Source organism: Bombus affinis, chromosome 6 (assembly GCF_024516045.1).
Source record: "Bombus affinis isolate iyBomAffi1 chromosome 6, iyBomAffi1.2, whole genome shotgun sequence".
Lineage (NCBI taxonomy): Eukaryota > Metazoa > Arthropoda > Insecta > Hymenoptera > Apidae > Bombus > Bombus affinis.
Window position 1 is genome coordinate 5623927 of NC_066349.1, and position 20003 is coordinate 5643929.

At 36.1% G+C, this 20003-nt stretch overlaps 1 protein-coding gene across 2 annotated transcripts; it reads left to right on the top strand.

The window, feature by feature from the left end:
* The first annotated feature begins 1571 nt into the window (after window positions 1-1571).
* LOC126918028 (venom dipeptidyl peptidase 4) lies at window positions 1572-14980 on the top strand. Of its 2 annotated transcripts, XM_050725577.1 has the most exons (13): window positions 1572-2295; window positions 5334-5397; window positions 6356-6597; window positions 8655-8729; window positions 8858-8910; window positions 9244-9440; window positions 9645-9814; window positions 10448-10548; window positions 10807-11270; window positions 11407-11689; window positions 12274-12468; window positions 12914-13074; window positions 13582-14980. In XM_050725577.1, exons 1-13 carry the CDS (start codon window positions 2281-2283, stop codon window positions 13896-13898), a joined length of 2337 nt encoding a protein of 778 aa, XP_050581534.1. In that variant the 5' UTR covers window positions 1572-2280; the 3' UTR covers window positions 13899-14980. The 2 variants fall into 2 exon arrangements, with proteins under 2 accessions (XP_050581534.1, XP_050581535.1); XM_050725578.1 differs by lacking the exon at window positions 5334-5397 and having other exon boundaries at window positions 1576-2295.
* Window positions 14981-20003: the final 5023 nt, after the last annotated feature.

The following is a 20003-nucleotide window of genomic DNA, read 5'->3' on the forward strand; positions in this document are numbered from 1 at the left end:
GTTCGCGCCTCGACTTTGCTCTACAAACATTGCTTCACGTGGCATTGACCCAACACGAGTTATCATTCGCGTTACCCACACGTTCTTGGGACCACCAACGTTCGGATGAACTTTATCTCCATTCGCGTAAATAGATACGTACACTTATTATTATCTGTTTCGTAAATACTATCATTAATTGACGCGAAGTATGCGGAAGTTTTCGCTATAAATATAATGGATTTTACTGTATGAATATTTACATGTATTATTCCAATTTACTTCTAGAATGTAAATCTTACAACAAGAAATGACTATGGTACTCGTTTAGATCAATAACGATTCACAAAAGCAATTTACAAAGTCACGATAGAATAGTCAATGCTTAACTTTTAACTGGTAATTCCATAGATTAGCGCCTTTTGTTAGACAGGTCACGAAGCGAGTAGCTAGTAGCGATTATGCGTGGCGCGTGACTGGTTCGCAGAATAATTTTAGCAGCGTGCAATTTTATCGGTCGAGTATCTTTTCCTGGCCCGGTTCGCCGGTTGTTTGCGCGTCATCGAATCAATGAGCGTCCTTGTCGTGACGCGTTGCAACTTGCGATACCGAGCGACGATCTCCGCAGCGACGATGAGTTGTCGTTCGATAACCGCGATTTACAGCGGCAGAATTTCGTAAAGCTTTACGAAGTTATTGACAGCGTTGGCCCGTGAATCAGGATTATTAGTGACAACCGACGACGGGGAAAGAATGTGAAGTGTCTGCGCTCACGTCGTCAGATTCCAGCCGACGTTAATCCGTTCGATTTCCCCTCGTTTCATTCTTTTTTGACGTCAACTGAATGGAATTGCATTCTACATGTTATTTATTTATTTTTTTCGTTTTGATATATCGCCCAAATTTGATTTTTTGTGTTACATAGTTGCGATCATTTTTTTTTATAGAACTGATGATTCCAAAGGAGGATTATCTTACTGTTTTGTCTGTAATCGAATATTACGGCATTGTTGTGATCAATTTTATATCTGTGGTAATATAATAAATAGGTAAATGGAAGCTACCATGTTATTAATGGTGTAATTAAATTCAGAGGGTTAAGAAGAGATTAAATACGAATTAAAATTTAAATTAAGCGTTACTTAACCTCTTAAAGTAATGTTGGCTTATATAGTAATGAACGAAAGTATTGATACAGAACTAATTTCCTACAAAGCTGAATAAAAAAGTACTGAACTTAAAGCTTTTGAGTTTGAAGCGTATTCGTTATCGTTGAGCAACTGATGCGGTTAGATTGATTTTTAAAGGTCGATACGGAATAATAATGATTGTGTTTGAAATTGTCAAACTTCGCAGTGCTATTTTCTAACTTAACGAACTCTGCATCTTTCGATTTATTCATTTTCGTATACTAAGAAAATGTTTTGCAAGTTGATAAAAAATACACCAAACGTGACGTAAGTAGTGTTATGAGAATGCACAGTAGTCATACAGCAGATGATTTCTTGAATAACTAGAAAAATACACTTGTTACTACACTTTTTAAGAAGTCATTTAAATTTATAATATATATAATTATAATTCATGATACTACAAAAAGGTAGTAAATGCTGCTTCTAATTACTAATTCATTATTATTTTATATACTTTGGTCGAGTTCAAATACTATGAGTATAAATCTGTCAAAGTTTCCACATACAGCCAAGGTTTGAACAGCAGAGCAACGTATACATTATTTTCCTTGGAAAAATATATTTTCGTCATCTTTCCAGTTTTAGCAAGTCCATTACTAAAGACGTTAAAACCCAAGTCATAAAACAACGCTATATGCATAACTATATACAGTTAAATCTTTCGATACATCTATCTCTTCGCTAATTCAACATCATTATACAAAATTTTCCATATGCAAGGTGACTAATTCTTTCTTAATCCATCATCATATTTTCCTTACTCATCAAACTCCATATACGAACTCGATCGAATATGCACAGTTCGCGGTACATAGATAAAGAGAACATTTCCTTATCAGTCGATCGTAATGATAACCGGAGAATTAACGAAACTAGAAAGGAGGAAAAAGACTGAGGCCAAAATCGAGTATTATGAGGGAATGCCCCGTGTTGATCGCCGGAGGTGGGAGTGATCGCGGCCTCCGACACATCGGAAAACTACGTGATGGATCAGTCTGTGTTCGACGCACCCGTGACATTCATCGAGCCGTGTCGATCTCTCGATCGTCACTAGAAGGAATCACACGATAGGGAAATCGACATCGACGGACCCTGCTACGTGTTCGCTATGTCGTGCAACCGGGTAGGTTATCGGAGAGCAAGCTTTTTCTTCTGTCTGTTCCGCTATTCAAGTAATTATATAGTTTGTAGAAGTAATTAAGATCGACCTGTTGTTCTTATCGTCTAATCGATTGAAGTGGAGGCCACTGTCACTTGTCAATGAAATTCGCTGACTTTTTTCTTTTCTCCTTTTTTATTTGTTTTTTGAATGTGTCGAGTCTCGTGACACGTTTAATTATCAGTGTCATTATGTAATTTTGCTCTTCTTATGTGATATGGATGTCATGTGAATACCGATAAATCGTTGTATTAAAATAGGTGACAGAGTATTTATTTTTATCGAGGTAATAATTGAAACAATATGTGATACGTTGATTTTTAATACATCAGCTGTTATCGAAATATTACCAGCGATTACATTGATTACATGCGATTACATTTAAGTGAGTTTGTTTAAAAATGTAGAAATTACATGGATAAGAGATAAAAGTAAGGGATTATTACATGTTTAGAAAACAATTTTTTTTGGATTAACTGTATCACCTGTACTATAAAGCTTTCTCGCTTACACGGTAATCTATATTTAGGTAGACTCTTCGTGTAACCGGTTTTACGACGATCGCACGCGTGCTAATAACAAAAAAGAAAGAAACGGTCGTGTTAAAAGCAAAACACCCTGAAGATAATTGCCGATCCCGTAATCGACCGACATTTTCGAATTCCGCTTCTTTCCAGAGAATCGTATCGATTCGACAACTTTTCTTCCCAGTTGTTTTCGTCTCACGAATGAAGAAGTTTCGCGTGCCTCGATTTATCGTCGACGATGCGTCGCTTTTGGAAGAAATCTCGCGGAAAAAGAGGTTGGAAACGCGAAGATACAACGTAATCGTGAAAAAGAAAAAAGACGCGTTGATAAATCAAAACAGCCATTTTTATTCCAAGATTATATTTGTTGCTTGATCGGAAGATTAATAATCCTGAGAGAATTATTAACAATTTTTACACATCATGCTTGCAATGCATTCGACGAGCCAAGGTGAACAAATAAAAGTTAACCTGCAACGTGTACGTTTGACGTTAATTGGTTAAATTAGAGATTAACCGTATTAGCCAATATTTTTAATGAATAGGTGTTCCATATTTCGTAAATAGGGATTGTAACGATAAATCGGGTAACTTTAATGAAATTTCGCTGAGCTGGAACTTTCAAAGATTTTCTTCGTTAAATCAAGGCACTCTTTGCTTATGAAATAAGTAAATATATCGGTGACGAATGAGAAAATGCAATTTTGTAATTTCAAACCAGCTTTGGTCTGTCAGTCGGTCTTCATTAAGCGAGGGGAACTTTGAACATTTTCGTCCAGGTTTTGTACATGCAAAGAATATTTAATTTTTCGCTGTGTTTTTCTTTTTCTTTTTTACTGTTCTTACTTGAACGAAAAAGAAACGCTTGCTTTTATCGCAGACTTTTGACTTTCGATAGCCATAGTGCAAGTTCTAAAATTTTCAATATCTTTACGGTTTGAAGTTTATTTTTATTAGACTGTATCTTAAATCGTGAGAGTGTTATAACCGAGTAATTCGAGTAAGTGTTTTTAAGCTTGAGTTTTTTGAAAAAATAGTTCCATCCAACTTCGATACTGCGTATCAACAATATTATTTAGATATCGATAGATAACAGAGATATCAACGATGTTATTGCTGGACAGTTAATGTGTAATTTCATTTGTGTGCGGATTAAATAATATCGTATTTATATTTGAGCGAATTAAAATCGATCTACTTTAATTTTAATTTTGAAAATATAGAAACTTGTGATTAAAAGATGATCGAATTAACGAGTTAGATAAGAAATTTAATTTTTAATTTTGCAGAAATGTTAAGGACAAAAATTAGTAGTTTCCTCTTGAAAATGACTTTGAGGTGGAGTCTTTTCTTTTTCGCTTTAAATATCAAGAATACCTGGTATACCTAGTAAGCGTTCTTAAACCTGATCCTCTTCGAACGAGAATTCCACTAACTTTATATCATTCACGAGATACTTGTGCTGACCAACAGACTTTCTCAACGTGATCTATTCTATCCTGACGTCTCCTAAAAGATTCACAACCAAACGGAAAAGTCCTATTACTCCTTTCCTGGTTCAACTTTTCTTTATCGTGCAACACCGTTCGTTGATCTTTCTTTTCTTATCTGTCATCTCATTGTTATATTTCCAGTTCGCGAATTGTTCTCCTTTCTTAACTCCAAGTCAATGTAGACCAGTTCCTATTATAATTCACCAGCGTGATCGATAAAGGAGATTGTCTTTAGCTTTAATCCCTCGTGACAATCCCTTTGTAACTTGATGACGTATAATAAGTAATATAATTATATTATAAGAGACAAAAGATAGATACTTCAAAATATTAGTAAGAAATAATAATTTCTATAAATGTCTCGTTTGAAAATTTCAGATCAAAAATTAATTTGCGAGGATGATATCTAATTGATATTTTGTGACACGTCTCAAAATGTATTTCTTGAATTCATACCATTCTTCAGACTTCATCGACCCGATTCTATCTTAATTAATTCTGGGACTAATGGAATAATCATTTTAATTGTCGTAATACGCGACTAAATCAAAATTCTCAAAATATTTACTTGCGCTACTATGATTTTCATTTCGCCATATAGCGAGATATCTTGCCTATAGATGTGAAGGACTTAAGAAAACGACGATCACGGCCAACTTGCCCGTCGGAGGGTTAACAAATCTGGTCAGGAGTCGTCCAGCAATTTCGCGACAGCAATTTCGCGGATTTTACTAAGCTCGCGAAATCGTCGACGCGAAACCTTTATGCGATGCACGTGTTGCTGTCTCCGAGGTCGAACGCCTTCAACATGTTCTATAAATCCGTCTTTCCTTTTTCGCCTCGCCGTATCCTGACGAGGTGTCGCGGACAGAGCAGCACGGAGAGAGGAATGGAATTTCAGATGCGAGGATTCTTTTTCTTCGACCTCCTTTTTTCTCTGTCTTTTTATGGTCTTTTTCAACGGGAACGAAATCTTTTCCAGATACTGCCACAGCTGATACTGGCGCTGCACGGATTCCTGGTCGTTCTTGTTGCTGGAAAATCCAGTAAGTCTTCCGCTTCTTTGTCCTCAAGAGATAATCGCGCTTCCGTTGAGCCGCTTAGGGACCGGACGTCTCGGGATACAGCCGGATGCCTCGAGATCGACGGGAATCGGGCTAATGCTCTTCACCGATTTGCGTTATTTGCTTGGAGATAAGTTTAATTGTAGCCCTACTCCGTATACTTTCTGCCTGTTACGATTTTGACGCTACAGTGACGCCAGAAATCGTTGATCTAAACGTATGACGATGGTTATCTTGTTTTTTAACAATTGTTTCATACTTTTGCCAAATGTAGGACATTTTTGAAAACAAAAAATATAATTGCGTTGAAATAATCGGCATAATGTAAAAAGAAGTATAATATACTTGGTATAATATTGGATGAAATAAATGCCTACTAAAGTTTTGTTTTTTTGAAATCGTACTCTTAGAAATCTGAATTTGAAGAAATAAACATCGACAATTTGTTTATGAGGGACAATATATATAGCTGTATACCGCGAAGTAGAATGGAAAAATGCAGAAATAACGTGATTATACCGATTGCTAATTCTAATTTCAATACGGAATAAATCAAGCACTATTGCTTCATCGCTTGGCAATTTTCCATGAAATTTCCCTAATGACTTGCGCCACTCGAACCATTAAAATTCTCTCGAAGAGTATGCAGATTATGGACACCTAAACCTAAACAACTTTGACATGCATGTGGATCATGGATATTCTGAGTCACAACTTTGACCCACATGTGGCTCGATGAATAATAAATTTACAATTAATCAGTCTACCTATATCAAGAAATTCGTATAGTTCCGAAATTTTAGGATTACTCGACATTTTTCCAGCTTCGTTCTATCAATCCGCGATTAATCTCCTCCTCGTCTTTTCTTCCTCTTCCTTCACTTTCTTCCTTTGGTTTTGTTCGTAAGAAAATACTAAAAGTTCCCGTTGTTCGATATAGTTCCACAAGTGATCGACAAGGACGTGGGCAGATACGAATCCTCGGTGGGCAATGATCATCATGCTGTTAGGGTTCCCTTCAAGTTGGAGGAGACTTATGACCAAAGCTTTCGGGCGAACATCTTCAATGCTACTTGGGAAACAGACACGGAAATCCTTTATTCCGATAATTACATCGGTAACATTCGCGTATTCGACGTTACCAAGGGAATCACTTGGGTCCTTTTGGATTCTTCCGTGATGGTATGATTTATTTGATCTATTTTCACCTATACATGTATATGCTATACGATGTATTTTTACCTATACACACACATATATATGTATATGTAGCATATATATGCTTTGGGATTAGGAGAAATTTATCAGTTTCGTATTGAAACAGAAATACATAGAAGGTCCTTTGCCTTTTTGGAAATTAGAAATAGTCCACGATCAAAGGCAAGATGTTGTAATTTTCGTCTTGAACCTTTTATGAATATTTTAAATTTAAATAATTGTAATAGTTGCCAGAGGATAAATAATAATGTATATGTTGGCTATAATCAAAAATATAATATACACGTAGATACATATTAAGTTGTCCGAAAAGTTTCTTTCGTTTTATGGGGAAATAATAGACGCACAACGTTTTTTGTTTTATATTATTTTGTCGAATTACGTACGATCTATTTTGTTCTGTTGTGATAAACACCGCGACATTTCACAGACTTGGTTTCACGTTTGTATGAAGGTGCATTGTTGTAAAAAAACACGTTTGCGAAAGAAAGACACTTTCCGGACAACCTAATATTAAGATGGATGTAACGAATTATAATTAATGTTACAATTGGAAAGAATGAAATCATGTCATATTAGTCGTTATTTATTATCCGAACGAAATACTCAAAAATCAAATTGATTCAAATTTTTGGAAGATTCTTTATTTTACTAAATGCTATTGATTTTTTGAATACCAACAAATTAAATATCCAATAAAACAATATAAAAGAATATAGAAAATTCGGAAGAGAATCTTGAAGATGATATCTGATATTTTCGAATTTCTACAATATTTCATTCAGTACTTTAATTATTTAAGCAATTTGGAAATTTCATTGGATGGCTTTCGAGAAATTACGTTTCAATTTCAAGAACAAATTGCTTGAATGTCGGGCTCTCCCTTTTGCTCGATCGGGGACACGTACAAATAACACGGTTACGTTTAATTAATCGTACGGAAATTCTCAGCGTTGACCAGCTTCTTAACCGGTGAATTACACCGTCCACTTTTGGCCATGAATCAACATCGAACGTTGTTGATTTAAGAAACACGATGTCTAACATTTTCTCTTCAATTTTCCCTGGTCTCGAACCATTTGCGTCTCTCTTAGCGATATTTCAGCTAAACGTTTACTGATCATTCCGAACTATAATTATTCCAAATTATACATTATAAATAAGACTTTTGAAACGTTTTCCTATCAATCCTGCTACGGTTTTCGCATTTTTGCGTCCCAGTCTCGTTCTCGTTTCAACAAATAAGATTTCTAATGTTTATTCGAAATTTGCAAGTTTTTAACTTTTCAAGTTTTTAATTTTTCAAATTCTGAAATATTCGAATATTGAAATATGGTTCAGAGAGCATAGAACAAAATACAAAATATCATTCGTGAAATACAAAACATGAAAATGTCTCCCATTTCACCCCCCCAAGGAAGATCAAAGCATGACTTAGCATTTCGACGTTCGATGAATTAATACCACGATAATGTATCGATCGTTCCGAACAATCTAAGATTTATCGTGTCGTAACGTATCCGATAACTTGACACGAAATCAATAGTATCGATACTCCAAATCACTCAAGCATTTGTCCCACCATACTGCCCCGATACCTTGATATTGCTCCCAATTTCAAATACTTGCTGTACTCCAGGGATCAATTTCCGCTTACTACTATGCCGATAAAATGGTAGACGAATCGTTACTCGATCCTTCTTGTCAAATGTATCACAACTGTTCTTCGCTAATTTTGACAGGTGTTTTGATTAAAAATCTGCTCGACAGTGTGGGAGACGAATCGTCAATTTTCATATTTCCACGTCTTGAAATCGTTAAATTTAGAAATTAAAAAATTTGCAAGTTTTTAAATTTTCGAATTTCCAAATATTCGTCAAAATTCTCAAACGCACAAATTTTCAATTTTCAAACATTAATATTTTCAAATTTTCGCAAACGATTGTTCTTCATTATCTTGACTTCTGTTTCGATTGAATGTTTGTTTGATATTCTGTAAATGAATATTAATGTGGTTTCAGGCCGATTACGAGAAGCCTTCCATAAGCTTTTCCTTCGATAATTCTTTCGTTGCGATTGGTCATGACTATGCAAACGTGAGTATATAATTTTTGCATACTACAAGTTCCGATCGATCATATCGTAAACGTTTTACTAGCGCGACGGTTAAAATTCCATCTCTATACTTTGAGTATAAAAAGATATATAAGTTATCGATCTCCAGGGTTTCCGGTATTCACAGTATCAAAGGTGCGACGTATACAACACTAAAACCAGGTAAACTATCTACTTTACATTACCGACAATTTTAACGGCACTGTGATAAATCAAATTACAAAACAATGCAACATGCCAGTAGCAATAACGATAAAGTTAATGTTCGTTCAGTTACTTTCAGTTATATATTTATTTCGAGTTTGTCAATATTTGTGTAAAAATAAAATATTACAAATATCAATAACAATTTATCAGACTTCTAACTGTAGTATTCCTAATTGCAGATTAATAAAAAAAATTCAAGACTTTCTTGTTAAATTATTATCAAAAAGTTAATCCTTATTAATTTGTATACATTTCCTTTTTTATATTTCTTTGCTTTCATTTACGTAGAACGTACACGAGAATTGCGAATGGCGATCGCATACCTCTGTTCAGGTGGTCGCCCACGAGGAACGCTTTGATTTATGTTCACGAGAACGATATCTATTACGAAGTGTTCTCCGAGGGGGGCAGTCATATTCGAAGAATAACGAACACGGGTGTGCTCGACACCGTTTATAACGGAGTACCTGATTGGGTTTACGAAGGTAATCGAAAAGAATGGTCGAACAGATAATGTTAATCCTCCATTTATAAAATATCTTGCTGACATTAAAGTGTTCAATGGCAACTTTATCGCGTTAATGTTAGAAAAATTCTAATTGTAAAATTGCAATTCTTCATTAGGATGAAATTATTAGTTTGGTTAATCGATAGAATAATCGAAATAATTCACGTGTTAACGTTTACAGAGGAAGTATTAGCTTCTGGTTCGGCTCTCTGGCTTTCTCCCGATGGACGACACCTTGCTTTTGCTACTTTCAATGATACGAACGTGAAAGATATTGAAATACCAAAGTATGGATCTCCAGGAAACATGAAAGATCAATACCCGAAGGAGATAAAAATCAAATATCCAAAGGTAGTTATCTTTGTTGTTAACAATTTCCGGAACGTATAGAATCGAAGATGGGAATTTAATAAGGAAAAACCAATCGAATTGGATAATCGGCCTTTTGCTTTAGTCAGTCTGCTCGGATACAAGTAACACAGTTTTACAGTCGTTAAAAGACGAGATTAGGAAGCTCAAGCTATCCTCACGGCGTCGTTGCGGGGTTTAAAAGGGGATGAAAAGGGTTATCTTGCGGTCGTCGTAACGTTTAACCGTTAGTTTTTTCTTGTAACAGACCTATTCTCTCGTAGTTGTATTACAATGGCGAAAAACTGCTTCGATTCGATGTTGGACCACTTGTAAAAGCAATCTTTATTTTATACGCGGAGCTATTTCAATGCGAAACACATGTGTCATTTACTTGTGTTGTCTTTCGTAAAATTCTATTCATCTCCTTTAGTGTAATTTATTGCAGGAAAATATTACGCATACAATATTTAATTAAAAACAATAAATCTCAATTATTACAAAATTCTAATTACGCAATTTAAAAATCTAATTAAAAATTTAATATTTAAAAGCTCGTGGTTAATTCTTTCTTAATTAATGTCGTTTCTTTGTTAATGTCGTTTAGATATAAACATATAATTTTTCAAATTTTAGGCAGGCAGTCCAAATCCAGTCGTATCAATGAGCGTCGTTGATTTGGATAATTGGTCCTCTGAATTAGTCAATCTTGAGCCGCCCACTGATATTGTTGGCACGTGAGTATCTCACAAGGATTAAGATTCCGTTCTTACAATCGTTCGGTTACTTACACATTCATTTAACATTGATATATACTACACGAATTTAACTTCAGAATAGCGATCGTCCAACACATTATTTTTCTGCTTGATGGTCAATGGGTTACCTAATTGTGATCATGAAAACACGAATTTTCAATAAAAATCCCTAGCTTATTAATAAGATAATTAAGATAAAAATTTAAGAATTTCTCCAAACGCGTCTTTTTTTCACAGAGACTGCGTCCTCTACACCGTGAACTGGAGGACCAATCACCAAGTTACTGTCACCTGGACGAACCGTGTGCAGAACAAAGCTCAGATTGTTCTTTACGACTTAAGGGGTAACAACAGTAATATTTACTACGAGGAGGAAAACGAGGGCTGGCTCCGCATTCTACCGCTCGTCTTTCACGATGAATATGTTATCATTGTGAAGCTTCAGGATTCTGGAACGCCGGCTGGACGGTTTCAACATGCGACTAGGTTCGAGTACAAGGATGGGAAGCTGGTTGGCGAAAAAGATTTGACGCCAGGAGCTAAGGAAGTTATCTCCATCCTAGCGGTGGATCACGCCAGGAAGAGACTTTATTATTTGGGCAATGAGCTCGATGAACCTTCGCATAGAAATGTGTACTCGGTGCAGTTGGATGGCAATGGAGCACCTGTTTGTTTGTCCTGTAACGTCTTTTCTCCTGAGGGCAAGTATTTGAAACTTGGGAGTGGGTTTCGAATACATATACCGTTGCTCAGGAAAAGTTGTCCAATATTGATGAATAAACATATTATCTATATATGTTATGCGATTTATTTTGAAAAATATCGATTACTTTACAGGAAATCGCTGCACTTATGCCTACGCGTACTTCTCTACCGATAGCTCGAACTATGCCCTGTCTTGTTCTGGTCCGGACCCATTATTCATCACGATTATGAATGCTAATCATAAACGTATTTATAATTGGGAGGAAAATCGACCACTGAGACAAAAGCTGGCAACCCGTACGCAGCCTATCTTTAGAAATTTCTATATCACTGTTAATGGATACAAGAATAAAGTTAAACTTTCTCTGCCGCCTGATTTTGACGAGAAGAAATCGTACCCTTTGTTAATCAACGTGTAAGTTTATATATCTATATATACATAAATATCGAAACAATGTGTCTCTATTATTAATAATTGAAAAGAAAATTTAAAAAACATTCAATCCTGAAGGAATTAATTCAAACTATCTGTTCCATGATATCAATTAGGAGCGTTAAAACAGCGATATAAAAAAAGAATAAAAACTTTAATTCTCGTTTTTATGAAGACAAAAGTGTTCCGAATACATTTTTCCCGAATCGATAATAACAAGCAAGAGATAATAATCTAAGCACACAAATGAAGGGACGTATATGCTTCCAAGAGGTTGGAATCCATTCGTAATCTATCTCGAGTCACGTTCGGAATGCGGTGGCTGTTCGATTTTCCGATTATCGTTGCACCGTTGCGAGCAAAAATCCGCGAGACCCAAGTAGTTCCTTAATCCTGAAACTCGTTTTTCACCGTTCGAGATTATTAAGTATGATTGATCTGCACGCGAGAGAGAAAGAGAGAGATTCGTGATCTCTATTTCCAATCGCAGAATAGTTCTTACGTTAGTACGACGTTTCATCAATTTATCTTCCCCGAATTTTTTATTTTTCTTTTCACTTTTACAGTTACGCCGGTCCAAACACTGTTAGGGTCACCAATGAGGCATCGTTTGGTTTCGAATCGTACATAGTGACCAACAGGAGCGTAATTTATGGTCGTATCGATGGTCGTGGGTCAGCTTATAAGGGTAGCAAGATGTTGTTCGAAATTTATCGACGACTTGGCACCGTGGAAATCGAGGATCAAATTGCTGTTACTAGGTAGATTCAGGTTTTACAATTTTTAGATCTCCTTTATTTGTTTGAGAAAAGCAAATGTTTAGATTCTTTTGAGAATACGGCAGAACCTCTCATATCTGATATGGTAGAACAGCACGTTTGAAAAAGAAGAAACGTCTACATATTATAACAATAACTCTTTTGGCATTAAATTTTATTTATTTAGGTAGAGATTAAAAAAATCGTCAGTCTGTTTTAATATTTTACTTTAACTCCTTAATTACAAATTTTTTAACATAAATAACTTTGCAGAGTTATATCCTTTGTATGGTATTCTGGCAAAAGTTCCAAGTAAAATGAGAAATTTAGCATTTCAGGAATTCCATTTTATGTAATTTTTGGAATGAAAGTTGTTAAAAAATTAATTTTGATAGGAACAGTAGAAAATTCCTAATAGTAGGAATTTCAGCGTGCGTATGATTTTTAGGATACTGCAAGAGACGTATTCGTGGATCGATTCAAACAGAACCGCGATATGGGGTTGGAGTTATGGCGGCTTCTCTACTGCCATGGTGCTGGCTACTGACAAGGCCTCGGTGTTCAAATGCGGTATATCAGTCGCACCTGTGACCTCCTGGATTTATTACGGTAATGCCATACCTCGTGGCACATTAATAAGTATCTAACACCATTTCCACTTGGGTTCCGGGAAATAAAAATAATTAATTATTAAATATCTAGTTAATTGCAAAACATAGGGATATATCGATACGATTATTTTCTCTTACAACAAAGCAACTTTAATTCACTCCATCTTCACGGTTAATTGCGAAGAAATCCAAAAAATTAGAAACTTCGTTTCTATAAAATTTTACTATTTTTGCAGATCCACATTTTATAGATATGATTATTCTTAAAACAGAGTATCTTCCATTTTCTCTTTGAAGGATAAGTTTCGAATGGATTGTACAAATCAAAAAATCTATTTCTATTTAAACTTTAATCTACCGTAATCTAAATTACATAGAAAAAAAAGAACGCGATGATTTACAATATATATATTATAATGTATCAACGCAATAATCCTCTACTATAACAAATTGCTCCTAACTCACACTCTGACGTCACAAAACCAAACATTATCTTCCATCACAGATTCCTTGTACACGGAACGGTTCATGGGGTTGCCTACTCCCGCGGATAATCTATACGGTTACAACCACACGGATGTGGCCAGAAGGGTAGAAGGAATTCGTGGCAAAAAATACATGTTGATACACGGTACCGGCGACGACAATGTGCATTACCAACAATCCATGGCTCTGAACAAAGCTCTGGTGGATAAGGACATCATGTTCGAGCAGCAGAGCTACACGGACGAAGCACACGCTCTATCTGGCGTTTTCCCTCACCTTTACCACACGATGGACCGATTTTGGGCAAATTGTCTGGGATACTCTCATACTCACTGACCCAAATCCAAAATTCTAAATCACACGTACAGAGTATAGCTAGTCCAGCTACCTGTTTGACTTTCATCAACGATACATCGTGGTCTGCTGTTGTTTTAAGGCGTGGATCGAATTTTGTGAATATTCTTTGAGCGATTTGCGAGTTTTGTTGTTCGTTAACACATTCGCTGTTACTGGCGTGTATACCACGTCGATGTGATTATTTACGTAATACTATTTAAACAACTTTTACTTCTTGACAAAATGGCTTCGAAAGTTAAAAGAAGCAGTGCAGAGAACGTTGGAATAGCTGTTATTTCTTAAAGTAAAGGAAGTTAAGTGAAAAGGATGTGCAGTTCCAAAGATGGCAGCGAATGTGTTAAGTTACAGTGATCTCGTGAATTGTTTCCTGGGGAATGATCGACGATGATCCAGATCGTGAAAATTTGTTCGAGTTCAAAGGGTTCATACAAGTGTCATTCTTCAATGTAATTTGAAAGCAAATAAGGGAAATTTGTGGCTGAAGAGAATGAAAATTTTCGTTATCTTCGAAGACTATACAAGTGTCAGGATTATTCTTTAATACAATTCCGAAGGGAATGAAGAAACTCTGACAAGAAAATGAGAATTTTCAACGTGTTCGAAGAGTGCCATACTAATGTCAGGATTATTCTTTAATATAATTCGAAAGGGAAATTTGGTTGAAGAAGAGAGGCGTGGATGAAAGGAGGCGTTGGGATAGGTTTCAGAGATTCGTAGACGTGTTCACACGCGTGTTCTCCCTTGGCACAGACGCGATGCAAATACTTCAAAGGCAACGACGTCGTGGGTGAATCGATACTTAAGGATGCTCGATACGTTTCCGTGATAGTCAAGTAAGTGGAAAATGGATCGCGAGGAAGATGGAATGAATGAATTTCTCGTTTTGATCTTTTTTTCTTTTGTTTCTTATCGTAAGATCTTATTTGTACACCGAAATTCGACTGTGGCTTTGAAGGGAGTAGCTGCGTTCGATTTATCTTTGAATATCATCCTCTGAGAGAAAGTTGTATAAATTTGTTAAAACGATTGTTAATAAACCACCGATATTTTCTTCGAAACAATATTTTTGTTTTAATCAACAATTAATTAGAACAGCTTAGCAGTCTAATTACTATCATTATACGTTATATTTGCGTATTTAATGGTTTTATTTTTCAGTTGAACGAATACGCGACAATACATAAACGACTTGTTCCACGGATAATAATCCATTTGCGTTTCACATATCGAGAAGAGAAGTTATTAATGTCAACGTGAAAGCAAAATTTGAAAAATTCCGATTGACACTTAAAGAGCAGATATCAACGACCACTGATTTTCATTTCCTATACTTTCAACACGTGTTTTTTTTGGATAAATCAAATTAATAAGCTCAAAAACGTAGAAAGGAAATTCGATACCGGACAAAAGATAATCAGAAATTTGATTTAATAATATCTTAATCTATCTTCCTCTTTTTTCACACCCATGAGATTCAATTATCATATACTATTAAAATACCAACGTTCAAAAGGAATTCTAGAAAAAAGGAATGTAGCATGAAATATAGGGAGAACCGTTTAATATCGAATAGAATTTCTAACAGATAGAACCTCCTGTATCGTAATCGTATTCGTGATTACAGCGAATGATTTCATCGACGATGTATCGCTGATTTTTATCCATGATGGAAGCAGTAACCGGAAAATATCAGATTAAATCTAGCCGGTTGTGATTACTCCAGGGACGAGTTAAGCTCGCATGAGAAATCAGAAAGAATCATGAATGTCGACAGTGCAGTCACAAAAGAGTGCGCAACATCAAACGTGTTGGCCGTATATCAAACAAGGGAGAGTAACAAAAATAGAGAGATAAATGATCCTTCTCTACTTTGCTTAGCGGATCGATCGCATTTCATAGCACGTCACTCGTCGAATTAATCGACGATTTGTACGGGCAGCTCCGTGGGATTCGTTGTTTGTACGTACATCCTTCACCGGATTCATATAGATTTTAAATACTTAAAAAAGGAGATTTATATTTTAAAAATGTTAATTTACTATTTTATTCATATAGATTAATTTTATTATTACATAGACATTTCATTACTACATAGGACGGTCAAAATATTCAATCTGGTAAATCATAATTCGATTAGCATAATTTTCAATATAAATGAAGCTATAGGTAGTCGGCCATTTGCAACGACTTAATGTGTCCATTGATTTTTATTTCTTGTTTCCTTCTCTGTTTTCTTTTCATTCTTAACCATTAACATTCTCTTTTTTCCATTTTTCCCTTAAAACTCGCGCCTTTTCATTCTTCCATAATCCACGGTATCCTCTGTTCCTCATTTCTTTAATGGCTTGTTTCGTTCCTTTTAGATTCCTACTATTTCATATACCATGACTCCTTTGTCGCTTTCTTTACCTCTGTATTTTGTTTTTCCGCTAGTTTATTCATTCGTATTCCGTATAAATTCTTTTACCCGTCGAGTATACATTCTCTTCGATTTTTATTTTTATACACATGTATAGCGGAGCACGAGAAAAAATATAGAATATTCTCTTTAACTGCTTAAGACACAAGAATGATAGAACATAAATATTCAAAGAAGAATTAAACTGTTTCTATTATGATTAACAACGATTTTGTAATTCACTACTATTCTGTTATTTTCGTCTCAAAAGTCTTCGAACCTTTCTAAGTACTTTTTCCTTTTTACCTGAAGTTGTTCGTTCTAATTCGACCATTCCGCAACTTTCTTCCTCCTTCTTTCATCAATCCACTTTTTCTTCGAATTCTCTTATTCTTGCCAGTGATTCTCTATTTCTCTTCTTTATAACCGAACTTTCCCATTGCCTAATTTCCTTCGTTTTACTCGACGTTTCCTGTATTCTTCCTCTCTTCGTTCAAACTTGGTCCTTTAGCCTTTCATTCTCGATTTCTTCCATCCCTCTTAGAATCCACACAGCTTCCTCTCTCAGCTGAACCGTGAAACAGATTCAGAAGGACGGAAACGAAGTTTGTCATCCTTCCGCGCGGTCGATGCCTACAGCCGATGCCAACTCAATCGGCCGGTTCCGGTCAAAGAGACTTTTGTGTAATTTAATCAGCCGGCCCAGTATCCTCCGCAGCGTCGCGACGTTGGAAACGCTGCTCGTTGAACATCCACCCCCATCATCGAACCTGCTGACCTGGAATCGTGCGATTCGCCAGCCAACGGGAAGAAAAATTCGACGAACGAGGAATGCGTGGTGCACTTTGCTCTACCTCAAATTCCTACACGTTTCTCGTTTTCTACATGGTCTCGTTGAATATAAAAGTGGCAATGGATATGATATCTCATTCCACGGCGACATGAGATGGGTCCGAGTTTTGAGGACATGTTATTACTTGAGTTTTTGGAACATGTTATTTTAGACATTATGGTATAATGAAATACGTTGATAAACTTTAGCGTTTTAATCTCATTTACGCTGCCAATACTTTAGCACGAATATTCTCTAATTGTCAATTCAATATACAATAAACAATATACAATAAACAACTCAACAATAAAAAATTCTTACCACTATACTTTTCGATTATTCTATTTTAAATTATTCCACGCAAGTTTGATGTAAGAATTTAAACTATTCTACACAAGTTTAGGATAAGTCTATGATTTTGAATTATTCCACGCAAGTTTGATCTAAGATATGGAAAATAAAATTAGGTTTGCAAATTAAATGAGTCTGTCCAGCATTTACAAACGAATGGCTTCGGAATTGGTGTTTGTTTCCAGCTTAAGATGTCTTTATCGCATAGTAACATCGTCCACCCACGCGATGGTATCCATTTCCTTAGGGTGAACTGGGCTAAGGCCTCGGCTTATCGCCGCGTATGCACATCCTGACGGCTTAAGCGCTGCTTTAATAACTAAGGAACATCGCGAAGGACGAGTTGGCACGCGAACCTAACCATTTTCCGTTTGATTTACAACGAGAAATTGTTCCTCCGGCGAATTGAGGCCGCCTGAAAAATTGTTTGTCGACCGTCCAATGGTTATGGTCGATTTGGAACGTGCACTAATGTTTCCAGCGATTCAGAGACACTTGGACATTTGTATAGATGTCAAGGCAGGCGTTAATAGGAAATAAATTGTCTCTCGATGATCGTAAATCTGTCTACCTCAACATTTAACAGCACATAGATTATTCCGACATTTTGTAAATATCAGAATTCGGGCCAGCTAAACCGATGGCTCGTTGTTTGATCTTTCTGCATTCTTTTCATTGTTTCAATCTTGTGCCTCATAATTTTATAGTTTGACACATGCCTGCTCTATTTTATCAAAGAATCCAACACGACCTTACCTTCTTCGATGATTCGCAAAAATCTATCAAAGAACAATAACTGGTAAATTTTTATATTTACGCATCTTGTATGGTAAGTATCCTCCTACCAAATTCTCTATTTAAATATTTCTTTTTCATTTTATTAAAGAACTGTGTTGGACGGAGTGACATCTTGTTGGTTAAATTAATAACGAGGCGAGTTAATTCACTTAACTATATTTACAGATATTTTAAAATGTAGAATACAAAGTTAATCGCAAGTATTGCTCACTTGATGATACTCATTATGAGATTGCGCGATACTGTGGTACTGATACTAATTGCTATAGTGATTCGCTAGACTGATTCGTTACACTTATTCGCTCGACTGACTGACTGACTGACTGACTGACTCGATACTGATATTGATTCGCGCGATTGACTGTGTCTGGAAGACATGGTCATCTATTTATACTGGTCGAAGGGGGTACCGAAAGGTTTAATCCTTTGAGTGCTGTGGGCGCATATACATCTGGTTTTTTTAGTTTTCTCAAGCACTGAATTTTTCATACACAACTAAATTATTAACTTGTGTTATAATTACTAAATTTAGTTTTCTAGTTTATTGTTTTCTAGTTTATTACCCAAATTCTAGTTAACTGTAAATTTCAATGTTTATAATAAATAATTAAAAATAACTAAAAAATAACGCTCTTGAATCATTTAATCTTGTGCAAAAGAATTACTATAACTTATTACGATTTGTGCTTTGAATAGTCAATCAACAGAGTTCAGTCTAACGAAAAAGTATTCCGTCTACAGCGATCGCCAGCGCTAGATGCGCGCCGTCCGTACAGACCGCATAGGCCGCGAGTATTCAGCACTCAAAGGGTTAAACTTGTCGCTGGTCGTAGGTTGTACGTAGCAGCGAAATTGCTTTGTCCAGAGTGTGTTTATTACATTATGTGCGTCGTACAATGTTAATCCTCTATGGCAAAAACAACTACGTGAGGTGTCTTCGAATCGAAACGTCCTAAGATGCATCTGCCGCTACAGAACCGAACAGAATTTTACTTTCCTTAATAATTCGCAAACATCTATCAAAGAACAAAAATCAACCAATATTTATATTCGCATCGACAATATTACTTACCAACTTCTTAATTTAAAGATTCATTCGATACATATCTGTTCTATCTTATCAAAAAATGTCATCACAAAGGAGCATCAAATATCGCGGTCACGCGGATAGACAAATTCGTTTACGAGCATGCTATTTTTTCAGCCACTGTGCCACGCATTAAACAATCCCGCCGCATGCAAATCTACATGATCGGGGTAACAGCCATTGATTTGTCATCGGTTTGACAGTTAAGAGGCAGATAAATGCACAGAGAGAGAGAGAGAGAGAGAGAGAGAGAGAGAGAGAGAGAGAGAGAGAGAGAGAAAGGTGAAAAGGAAGGATGCTGAAGAGATAGTATCCGGTGGGGGTGTCTTTCTCTCGGCCTCATCTCGCGGAACACGAAGATCGGTGTTCGCGTCACCGATAGCGTTTACGCCGCGATGAAAAGCATCGCTGACACAGAGAACCATTGTTACAGGCCTCGGTAGAGGGTTGACAATAGATTGCACCCCGTCTACCTCTACGTTACTACCCGGCTACCAGCAGGAACACTTTCAACGCGGGAAATAGACTCAGTCCCTTTTGTCTAGCTTTTCCAGCCTCCGTTAACTCGCGCCTTTATATTCTTGCTCCCTTGTTCGCATCTCTTTCTTTCGCTTTCTT

Excerpts from the sequence above, each read along its gene's own strand:
- LOC126918028 (XM_050725577.1), top strand. Across the intron at positions 9,815-10,447 it reads TAAAAATCAAATATCCAAAG|GCAGGCAGTCCAAATCCAGT; the intron begins GTAGTTATCTTT and ends TTCAAATTTTAG. Across the intron at positions 13,075-13,581 it reads GACCTCCTGGATTTATTACG|ATTCCTTGTACACGGAACGG; the intron begins GTAATGCCATAC and ends CTTCCATCACAG.